We start from the raw sequence: 12,165 nt of genomic DNA on the forward strand, positions 1-12,165 counted from the left end.
AAATGTGAATGATTTAATTCAAAGGAAAAAGTGCACTGCTCACCATTTCCAAAAGTTCTCACCCCAGAACTGGAAATCTATACAGAGGATGAATAAAGCCAAACACATGGACTTGAGCTAAGATTAGACTTACTGACGTCAGCATGGTTTCCAAGACATGCATATGGATGAACACCGAAGAGGAACTGAGTGAATAGCTAGTGTGCTGGGGTGTGTGTGTGTGTGTGTGTGTGTGTGTGTGTGTGTGTGTGTGTTTACAGATACACAGAGATAGTTTTTTTAGAGACTCTGTCAACCAAGGATGACTGGAAGCAATGAAAACTCCCATCAGCTGAACCTGGTGGTATATTCTTATAATCCTAGCTATCTGGGAGGCTAAAGCAGTATGACCACAAGTTCAAGACCAGCCTCAGCAACTCGATTATATCCTATCATGAAATAAACTAAAAAGAGGGCGCTGGGAAAAGCTTCATTAGAGACTGAGGAGTCCACCAGGACCCACCAGACAGTTCCCAAGCCACAGTCACACAGGCAGCCCTGGTTAAACACAGTGGCTCCCAAAACAAAACAAAAAGACATAATGTGGGAAGTGAATTGGGGTGCATGTGTGCGTGCGTGCATGTGTGTGTGTATGTGTGTGTGTGTGTGTGTTCATATGTTTTTTGTGCTTTTTCTTTGGCACTTTTTCTATTCCTCTTTGTTTTGTTTTGTTGTATTCAAGTTTGTTTTTATCTTATTTTATTAATTTTTCCTCTTTCTGTTTGTCTTTTTTCTTTCTTTTTTTTTTCTTCCTTTCTTTCCTTTAGATGTCTGTTTATTTTCTAATGAGGGGTAACAAGAAAGGATGCAGATGTGGGTAGGTGGAAAGAGACTAAGAGGAGTTAGGGGAGGGAAACCCTTAATCAGAATATATTTAAAAACACAAAACAAAACAAAATTAAATCTTAAAGAGTAGACCTGAAGCATTCTCACCTTCCCCAAAAGAAGATAATTATGCAAGAAAATATTATGGTATGGAAGACAAAATTAAAGAATTATTCTAAGGTCAAGGAAGCTTAAGAACTATGAAGCCTGAATGAAATTGATGGCAGGTGTGATGGTTAATTCTGTCAACTCGACATTTCCAGAGAAAATGAACTGAGGTGCGAAGGCCCACCGCACATGTGAGTGGGGTCCTGATTGAATTAAAGGGACAAAGTGAGCTGAGTACTGCATCCTCATCTTAGCTTCCTGTCTGTCTGTGGATGCAATATGACCTCTCTCTCTCTGCTTCCTGTCTGTGGATGCAGTGTGACCTCTCTCTCTGCTTCCTGTCTGTGGATGCAGTGTGACCTCTCTCTCTGCTTCCTGTCTGTGGATGCAGTGTGACACCTCTCTCTCTCTCTCTCTCTCTCTCTCTCTCTCTCTCTCTCTCTCTCTCTCTGCTTCCTGTCTGTGGATGCAGTGTGACCTCTCTCTGCTTCCTGTCTATGGATGCAGTGTGACCTCTCTGCTTCCTGTCCGGATGCATTGTAACCTCTCAGCTGCCTGTCTGTGAATGCAGTGTGACCTCTCTCTCTGCTTCCTGTCTGTGGATGCAGTGTGACCTGTCATTATGCCTTCCTCACTGCGATGGGCAGCACCCTCACACACTAAGCAAGCTGCCCCCCCCCCTTCTGCTTCTCTTGTCCTCTATTTTGTCACAGTAAGAAAACTCATACCACAGGGGATTTTTCTTCCACTATAAAAGAATATTACAGGAAGTAGTAACAAAATGTGAATCAATCCTGCAGGTGACAGTGCTGTGTCACTGTTAACTTCCTGGTTTACATAACCATTTGTAGTTTTGTAAGAATTTATTTTAATTCTCAAAAAAACAAAACAAAACAAAAGCACCCCGCCAAAAAAAACCAAACCAAAACAAAACAAAACTTGGGCTGCAAGAGGGCTCAGCAGGGAAAGGTGCTTGCTGCTAAGCCTAGCAACCTGAGTTCAATGCTTGAGAAACCCTGTGGTAGAAGGTGAGAGCCACTTCCCCCTGCAAGTTGTTCTCTGACATCCATCCTCAGATGTGCATGCACGCAGAACACACTCATAGACACACAAATGAATATAAAAAATACTGACATACTTCTGAGACTGGTGTTCTGTCTACTGCAGGAAGAAGGCACACTGTACCCACATAAGCAAAGATAGGCAAATGGAACCAGCAAAGGCTGAAGTAAATGGAGACTTTACTATCTACGCAAAGACTGCACAGACATTTGTGCCTATGAGCCTGAAGTTACATTAAAATAAAAGGAAAATAAATCAAAACAAACAGAGTCTTCCAGTCTTTAAAGAAAAGAAAAAAGGGAAAGAACACTCCATCATGTTGATTCATATGTCATTCTGCCACTTTCATTGGTCTCAGAACATTATCTTCCCTATAAAAATTCACACTGGTGACCCTTGTGCTGCAAACTAAGCAGGCTGGCTGGGAGGGAGGACCCTGCTTGACTTTCTAGGGAACCTGATTAGCAAGGACAGCACAGACAAACACAGGAAGGCAGAGGAGTTGCAGCTCGCCACAGAGATCCTGACTGCTCTCAGGAGCAAGGTCTCCAAGTCAGAGTGCTTCTGAGACAAGTGTGTGTTTATGAATTCTGGGAACAGAGGGTGTGACGGCTCTCTTTCTCTACACCCACAGAATCACATTTGCCGGCTTGAACAAAAAGCTATTTCAACCACACAATTGCTACAGCCTTTTATCACCACCTGATGCAAGCCCTAACCAAAAATAGATTGAGTTCAGACCTCCAATTCATAAAGCTTCAAGATATAACTCATTATCTATCTACCTATGTATCCGCGTATCTATATACATATATAGGTATAGATATCTATATATGAGAGAGATACATACATATGCAAGAGAAGGAGGGGGAGAGGGAGGGAGAGGGAGGGAGGAGGGGGAGAGGGAAGAGAGGGGGAGGGTGCATAGTACAAGCTTCAAAGCGAGCTTGCCAGGTTCTCTATTCCTAGCCTTTCTTACATTTTTTTTTTTTTCCTCAATGGACACTCAGCCAAAGGAGGTGTTCAGAGAGCTTGCCAAACACACTACACGATAAGGAACTGGAGCAACAGAGAGGTGGCTCAGTGTTGTGTTGGCTGGACTACAGAAAGATGGCTTGTTCCCTGCCTGGCACACCCTGAGGATTTTTGAGGCTAATATTGCTTTTACATGTTTTTACAACTTTTGTTCTTTCCTGTCATTACGTCAGACTTGGGTAGGATCTGATTAAGTCTAAACTCAGATCACAGAGATGCATTCTGCTTGTGAGGATCCTGTTCCCATCAGTTAGCTCAGGCTTCAGGCACTGTAGAGATTCTTCTAATGTTCTCAATAATCAGAGCACTGTTCCTTTGAGAACCTTGGGGGCTTTAAGGTATGAAAGTCTTACACTCTCTTTACCAGACCAACCCAAAACAAATAAACAAACAAACAAGACCGAAAACTTCTCAGATGCAGAAAGCGAAAAACCACTGGTGAAGTTAGGGTTTCATGAGAGGACTACAAGAGATGTAGAGAAGTGTCCTTTAGTTTCCTAATAACAAGCTTACACGCAATTCAAGGAAGAATCAAGAGCAGAAGGAGGCTCAGAAGCTTTGGAGGTGGAGGGGTAGGAAGGACAAAATGAGGATCAGAAGCCAACACTGAACATGGAGACCTTGCTGTGTCTCTGAGGCAGATGTGGGGGGGCAGAGGGCAATCCACACACACAGACCCAGGCCACCAGAGGACACACAGTGCTAGCAGATAGCAAATGCTCCTGCCACATAAGCCACTTAACGCAAGGGGCCCAACAGTCCCAGCTCCTGCTTCCTCACCAGGCCTTGGCAGTACAGTCCCCATCCCAGGACTGTCACTCAGGCAGTCTGGGAAGAAAGGGATGCCAAGAGAGCTGTATTCACTGATCAAAGGACTGTAACCCATTCAACACCACCGAAGGTTGCTTCCAGGATGGCAGTCCTCAGTGTAATGGTAAGCAACACCCACATAGCCTGCAGCTGGCCCAGCACATTGCATCTACATGAAGGCATACGTCCTCTTAAGCTGCTGTACCCAGATGCTCACGGAGCAACTCATAGGGTACGGTCTCACCCTGCAGAATGGATGAGGTTGCATCTCTCTCTGGATTTAATATCAGCAGCTTCTTGAGAGAACTAAAGTTCCCACACTAGGGCTCTGCTAAGCCTGCTCACTGCCTTGAACATGGGGAGATTTGGGGTAGGAAAACAGGAAGCCTAACTCTTCCCATGATGAAACACACACACACACACACACACACACACACACACACACACACGCACACGCACACGCACACACACACACACACACACAGAGCCAGATTTGTGCCCCCTGTTAATAACTCCAACACAGATGAGGTGAACCAGAGAGCCTATATTAAGTCATGAGAATCACTGCATTGTGTCAGAAGAGATTAGAACCCAATGAAGAAGGACGCGCTTTGTCGGGTGTGATTATGCATGTAGCGGCTTTCCATCGGGATCTCCATTTCTGTCTCAACAGTGGGGCATGATTAATATTTTACATACTGTCCAAAGGGGAAGTGCGACTTACCAGAAACTGTACTGAACATTTCAAACACAGATCATTGTCTGCCAAGAGAAAATCCTGCCCAGCTGGTGATTTCTCATTTGCAAAACTTAAGAGCGATGAGATTCCGTGACTTGGAGAAACTGGCTGTCCCAGCGAGGCCTTGGCAACACAGGCTGTACTTATCTTTTTGAACAATAGTCCCAGAAAATGTATTTGCTTTCAAAAACTATGGTAATGCATCTCAGGAAAGGGGCTGCTGCCCAAGCAAGCGGCTGTTAGAGAAAAATCTATTAATCTAGGCTGGAAAGTCCAAAGCATAAGGTTCAGCTCCAAGTTCAGATCCCATTTGAAGGTCTAAGGCAGTGTAACAATATTAATAGCATCCTTAAGTCTTTGAACACATAAGTAACCACAGGGCTTTTATTCCCAGCCTTATCTCAGGTACTTTGTTTACCCAGGAAGATTTAACTCTGGATTCCTCAAGGGCATACAATTACCCTGAGAAAAACTACACTGCACACTATCCAACTGTTTCACGTAAAACTGAAACACTGAAAAATCTGCTTTTTATCTTCTTGACTCTTGCCCCCAAGAAGATGCCCACGAGTAACATAAACTTCACTTGTGACTTAACATAAAAATGCCCAAGAGATATGTATGCTGAACAAAGATGTCTGGGGCAGCAGGCTGCTCAGGTATTTGTGATGCTTTTCTGGCCTTCTGCTCAGTGATTACGGCAATGGCTGTGACTGTGGACGCGATTCCTCTGGCACCTAGCACGTCACCCTGGAACCTCACAGCTACTTTTTGTCTAGAAGGGGATGAAACAGTTTAGTTCCCAGAAATACTCGTTAAGTGGGAAATCTGAATGGTCAAAAAAATCCAGCAATCCAAGGGAGTTAGGTCTTTCAAACTTTGCAACAAGAACCCATACAAGGAGGCGAGAAGCCGTCAGCTTCCTTTCAGAATTCTAGAACTGTACCTAATCTGTCACTTGAATGCCAAAGCGCTGTTTGGTGCTATTGAGGAGATCCATCAGTGTCAGTCTACAAATCTGCTACACAGTAACTAAAAAAAACCAAACCCATGCCTGCTGATGTGAGAGGATCCGACAGACCAACCGTCAACTTTGACCTGCATGTCTCCACGTGATCACATCCTACAATGGACCTCCCTCCTGCAAGCAGCCAGGAGGCGAGCAGAAAAAGCACCAACAATGCCTGTGCAGAAGCTTTGCTGTGCTGTGAGTGCTAAGGGAAAGAGGGCAACTCTTTCAGAGACTGACACACTCATGCCCAATTTGAGTCCCAATTTGAGTCCCAATTTGCCCAACAGGGGGCTGATCGTCTGTTTCTAACTAGCATACAAACCCTCAGATGGTTGTTTTGCACAGAGCTAGAAACGAGGCATAGCAAACAGATGCAGGTCTCCATGGGATGAGCCAAACTGTGAACATGCCATCCGCCCCCCTCCCCAATCCAGTCTCTCCTCGATGAACAACAACTTCACACCAAGGCAATCAACACCCGATCAGCTTACATACCACCCTCAAAGTATATTGCTGCCTGCCCATCCCCACGTGAGGCGCCCCTAACCCCAGCCCCCTAAGCATCCCCCCCCCCCGCGAGCCAGGCAAAGGTGGATGGCAGGCAGCCTATTCAGACACCAGCCAGTGTTCACATACCTCAATAATCCTGTCATGAATTTGCAGGCCTCCTTCCTTGGCTGCAGGCCCGCTGTCAACTATTTTGGATACAAAGATTCCTTCACTGGAGGATCCATCTTGATTGTCCTGTGGGTTAAAAAAACACAGGCGTGAATGCTAGGCATGGAAGCTGGCATGAAAAAAAAAAAAAAAAAAAAAAAAAAAACAACCCAAAACTTTGCTGCAACCCCAGCTTTGTCAAAAGTGGCATTAAGCGGGGGAGGAGGAGGGTGCTATTTGTTTCCTTTAATTTCTGTTTTAAACTGAAACTGGCTCATATACATTGTAAAAATATTCCAAACCAGAGCCAAAGTTAGAGCACAGGAGGGGCGTGCTATCTTTGAGCAGCCATCCTCTCTGTTCTGTAAGACTTCTATTTCAGCATGTGCACGCTGTCCAAAATATCTTACCACATCGCCTTCCCCAGCACCTAAGCAGGATCACACGGAGCCCTCTCTCTCTCTCTCTCTCTCTCTCTCTCTCTCTCTCTCTCACACACACACACACACACACACACACACACACACCCCACTGGAGGCTTTCCTTTCTTCCTTCTACTTATTTCCTGTTCCCCTTCCTCCCCACTTTCCATCTCAGCACCTTCTCCTTTCTTCTCCCTCTTCCCTCCTCTTTCCATCCTCCTCCTTCCTCCCTCCATCCTTCAATCCCTTCCTTTCTTTTCTCTCCTCCCTCCCCCTTTCTCCCTCCCCCACTCTCCCTCCCTCCATGTTTTCTTCCCTGCTATAGGTGTAGCTATGCCACACCTCCCACTCTGCCCCATTTTCCCTGAGACTGAATACCAGCTTGGAAGTGTGGGCAGAGTCCGAAGCTCTTGCCATCTGTCAAGGGGGGTGTGATAGCCTCTGATTTGTCATTTTGAAACGTCTTTGCTCACAGACACCTAAGGTGGAATCCTTAGCAATTTATGACTGGGTCAAATTTGAGCAAGGGACAAACACTGCTGAATGGCCCCTCCAGAGACCAGCCTGAGATTTCACTAGATACTTCCTCCACGTGTTACCTACATAGAGAATTGCTACAGGGGTCATTAGGTAAGAATTTAATTATGAAAAGAGATATTAACAAATAAAGACAAATAGATCAGCTAATTTCTCCCGGTCTCTCCTTTCCCTAATTAGAAAAGGGTCCAGCCACTCACTCTTGCCCTAGCTTGTCCACAAACTTCTGTCTACACAGCACTAAGATGAGTCTCCTCCAAGTGATTAGAAAGTTCTAGTGATTAACAGATGGGTTTTAAAATAATTACACGGCACAAGCATGTGCTGTTTCCAAACAAAGGCACCTGATAGTATCCTCAACTTACCTAAAAGGCCAACAGCACGAGATGACTTGAGAAGGAAGCAGGGGTTACCTCACAGAACTCTACCCAGCACCATGTTAAACTCTGTCCCACAATGCCACAAGACCGATTTTAATAATGCTCTCCCTATAAGTATATAAAAATACCATGGCCAAAAATAACTATGAAAATATAACATTTTCTTCTTTGAACAGAAAAAAGAAATGGAGACAGGGGAATAGAGGAAAATAGAGAGGAGAAGGGAGGGAGAGAGAGTAGAGAGAGGGGGGGAGGGAAGGAGAACTGTTCTAAAGAATGACAGCTAAGGAAGATACATTCTATAGCCTCCTCTCTCCCCTCTCTCTCTCCCCCTGCCTCCCACTCTCTCCTTGGCCTTTACTTTCTGTTTCCTTCTGTGTGTCTATGTATCTGTCTGTATGTCTGTCCATCCACCCGTCCGTCCATCTGTCTGTCTCTATTTCTATCTATCTATCTATCTATCTATCTATCTATCTATCTATCTATCTATCTATCTATCTATCTATCTGTCATGCTCTATCTATCTATCTATCTATCTATCTATCTATCTATCTATCTATTTGTCATGCTCTATCTATCTATCTATCTATCTATCTATCTATCTATCTATCTATCTATCTATCTATCATGCTCTATCTATTCCTGGGTCTCTTTTTATATATGCCAGAACAAAGAAACAAAAACCCAGGCTATCATGAGCATTAAGCACTTATCCACCATCTATCCCCACATCATATGCAGGGCTCTGAATTCCATCTGAGTTCCATCAATGTTTTCTTAGAAGTCCAGTCAGCATTGCCATGGGTCCTGCATGAGGTTAGCTCTCATCACTACCTACTATCTCCGCACTCTGCTCACGCTAACCCTTCCCCGGGTAAGAAGCTACAAGCATCCTTTCCTCTTACCAGCCTCATCCATGCCTGCATCCCACTCCAGCTTCCTACAAGAACATCACAATGCCAGCACAAAGAGTCATCAGGGTTTCTGTTTCCTGAGGACTTGAGAGGCAGGAGGGGCATGCGTTACTCAATCCTCACAACAGCCACAACAGTAAGGACCACTGTCATCTACCCCACAGGAAGAAAGCTTGAATTCAGAAAAGCTAACTGATATGAAAGGCACATAGCTGGAGAGCAGCAGGCCTCAGTTTCCTAGAGGATCTTCCCAGATAATCCCTTTTCCAATGAGAAAGCCCACAAACAGGGTTCAACACCTCAGTCTACGTGACATTCCAATTAAGGTAACCAAAGAGTCTCACTGGACAGCAAAAGATGTGTAAGCAAATTGGACTTTCCATAGAGGATATGCTGATACATCTCATGAAAGGAAAACAGCATTATCTGTGTCCAGCCACTTTGCATTTCATGGCCAGAGAAGAGATGAAGGGTGAGCTTTAATTTGCTTTGCAAAATACTACACTGTGCCTAAATAATTATCATAAAGGAATGCAAGGAAGTTCAAGCAAAAATCTAAGAGGAACAAGCAACACCCAGCACCAGAATCTGGTATAAAACAGTGGTAAAGGGTGAGGCTGGGATGCAAAAATACAAAGAGGAGGCTGTGGTAATAGGTCAGCTAGTAAAGCATTTGCCTTACAAGCATGAGGTCCTGAGTTCAATACCCCAGAACTCCTGAGAATACACGGGCACCACACACACACACACACACACACACACACACACACACACACACACACACACACACTCTTATGCAAGCAAGCAAGGCACAGCAGCAGCAGACTGCAATCCCAGGGCTGTAGAGGTTGGGACAAGTAGATCACGAGGGCTGGCTGGCCAGCTAGCCTAGTCTACTTGGTGAGTTCCAGGCCAAGGAGACCCTGTCTCAAAAGAAACAATGTGATGTTCTCTTCAGCAATACAAATACTAAAACCAGAACCATACAGATACAGAGATTAGCAAGGCCTCTACACAATGATGACAGGCAAGTTCATAGTTTTAAAATTACGGGTGACTATATAATTCGATACTTTGGTACTAGTGTTTATATATCTAAAACATTAAGTAGAACAGACTGTTTAAAGAAGTGATGCTGGAGGTGTGGGTGGCACACGCCTTTAATCTCAGACCTTGGAAGGCAGAGGCAGGGGAATCTCAGTGAGTTTGAGGCCAGCCTGATCTACATAGCATTTCAGGACAGAGAGGGTTACACAGACAGACCCTGTCTCAAAACAAAACAAGGAACAACAACAAAACAAACAAACCAACTACCCACACAAAGAATAAGAAGAGTGATTTAAGTGACTAATCAGTTATTAGTGTATAATTTCCTGACAATACAATCTATCCTTTTGAAGTTAATAAAAACCATGTGGCTGGTGCTTGAGGAACAGTTGGAGAGGCCCTCTGGCTATAATGCATAGGTGTACATATGTGAGCATACACACACACACACACAGAGAGAGAGAGAGAGAGAGAGAGAGAGAGAGAGAGAGAGAGAGAGAGAGAGAGAGAGAGAGAGAGAGAGAGAGAGAGAGACAGACACAGAGAGAGACACACAGAGAGAGATACACACCTGCACACATATGAATACATGCACACAGAAAGCACAAAAGTGAAAGAAAACCAGTTGAAGCCCATTCCTGACAGCCAGATTTTCCTCTTGGGTATCTGTCTTCTCTCTTAGTTTGCCTGACTCTTCTTCTAATATACTCCAAGTCTGCTCTATTAATCAAGATGAACTAATGTACCATAGTATTTGTTTTACTGTCTTGAGTCAGAGAAAAACAAGAAGGGCTGCTTTCATTCCAGGAGGACCCAGATATAAAATGCACTTGCTCAAGGCTTAGATGACAGGGTACTCCTGACCGGCTACTGCTTCTTATGAGAACTGATAAGTAGGTGATGGGGTTTGTTTGACTGTTTTACAGAGACTCCTGCAATGACAGTCCTGATGTCAGAGGCCCTGGGCTAGGCTATTTTACTGTCCAACCAAGCATCCCATAGGAACTCCTTGGGAAAAGAAACCATTTATATTCCTTTCAACGTCCAGACCGGATAACATGTATGCCTGGCTGCTTAGCTCTGGTTCTGCTAAAACTCACTCTGTAGACCAGGCTGGCCCCAAACTCAGAGATCCACCTGCTTCTTTCTGCCTCTGAGTGCCGGGATTAAAGACGTGTGCCTGCACTTGGAATTCAGTTCAGCTTTTTTTCCTACCTACTCAGAGACCTGCCAGCCCCTCCCACTCTGGTGAAGTGCAGAATACATTTTAGATTTTGATATGCTTTTTCCGCTAATTGGAAAACTTGTAATCAACACTGCAAGGAAACACATCAATGTGAAACCGAACTTCCTTCTGGTTTCTGCTATTCAGAATGTATGGTTTATAATTGTGTGCATCTACATTTAAAGAGTGCTCAAGTGTGTGTGTGTGTGTGTGTGTGTGTGTGTGGTGTGTGTGTGTGTGTGTGTGTGTGTGTGAGATACTCATGCCAGGCCTCTTCCTCAGGTGAGTCCTGGGCACCAAAGTCAGGTCTTCAGGCTCAGCAGCAAACACGTTTGCCCACTGGACTAACTCACCAGCAGCTCCAAACCAAGTCTCTTACTGAAGCTGACCATGTCATTTGAGCTACGCTAGCTAAAGTAGCCCGGACAGATAGTACTTGGAACCCTCCTGTCTCTGCCCACCCTCCAGCATTAGGGCTACAACCTCTGGCTTTCCATGTGGATGCTACGGACTGAACTCCATTCCTCATGAGTGTTCAACAAGCACTTTACCCACTAAGCCATCTACTCAGTCCCCATATAGATTGTTAGCTCAGGACCAAATCCAGAGGGAACTTCTTAAAAGGCTACAAAATCACAGGTTGGGCTTGTAGTAAATCAACTTTTTAAAAGTAAAAGAAGTGGAAACACACACACACACACACACACACACACACACACACACACACACTGAAAAGCAGAAACCATCTTCTCAGGGAGGAGGAAAAACCCTTCACCCCTCCTGGGGTGTGGCTGCCCAACAGTCTCCTGCACGCAGCATAATGGGTTTCTCAGCAATCACCACCCATACAAGTGCCTCTCCACACCAAGGTTTTGCAAACGCTGGGCTTTGATGTAGTTCTACCTAGGGCAGAGACAAGGTCGTCCTAGTTCAGGCTCTGTCTGCTGCAGAAGGTTCTGAAACATCTAGTAAGTGGAGTGCATCGCGGTTTCCAGAGGTTGGTTAAATCTGACAACAGAAGGTGGCAGATGAGGGAGCACCATCACAAATGCAATCCAAGGGAAGCCCATCTATTCTCTAAGAGGAAGCTTACACGCTCTCTCATCAGGTTGTTTGTTTGTTTCTTTGTCTGTTTTCTGTTTTTTTTTTTTTTTCCTTTTAGGGTGCTATGCTGCTGGATGAGGGCTCTAGCACCAAGCAATGCCCTTCCCCACCCCTGTTACAAATATGTCTTTTTTTATAAGTTGGCATAGATCCAAGCCCCTCTTTGTTGTTAGCTGAGGTCAAATGCTTACAGACTGAGGCCTTGAGGCCTGCCTGTCTCCCTCCCCCTTCCCAAAGCTGAGGCTTTCA

General features: G+C 44.8%; 1 protein-coding gene across 1 annotated transcript in view; it reads right to left on the reverse strand.

The window, feature by feature from the left end:
• Positions 1 to 12,165, reverse strand: part of Pdzrn3 (PDZ domain containing ring finger 3) — a 227,974-nt gene that overhangs the window by 197,334 nt on the left and 18,475 nt on the right. Inside the window, exon 3 of the mRNA XM_021189748.2 lies at positions 6,267 to 6,374. Within this exon, the coding sequence (XP_021045407.1) occupies positions 6,267 to 6,374 (108 nt within the window). The remainder of the gene's footprint in view (positions 1 to 6,266; positions 6,375 to 12,165) is intronic.

Source organism: Mus pahari, chromosome 2, assembly GCF_900095145.1.
Source record: "Mus pahari chromosome 2, PAHARI_EIJ_v1.1, whole genome shotgun sequence".
Taxonomy (NCBI): Eukaryota; Metazoa; Chordata; class Mammalia; order Rodentia; family Muridae; genus Mus; species Mus pahari.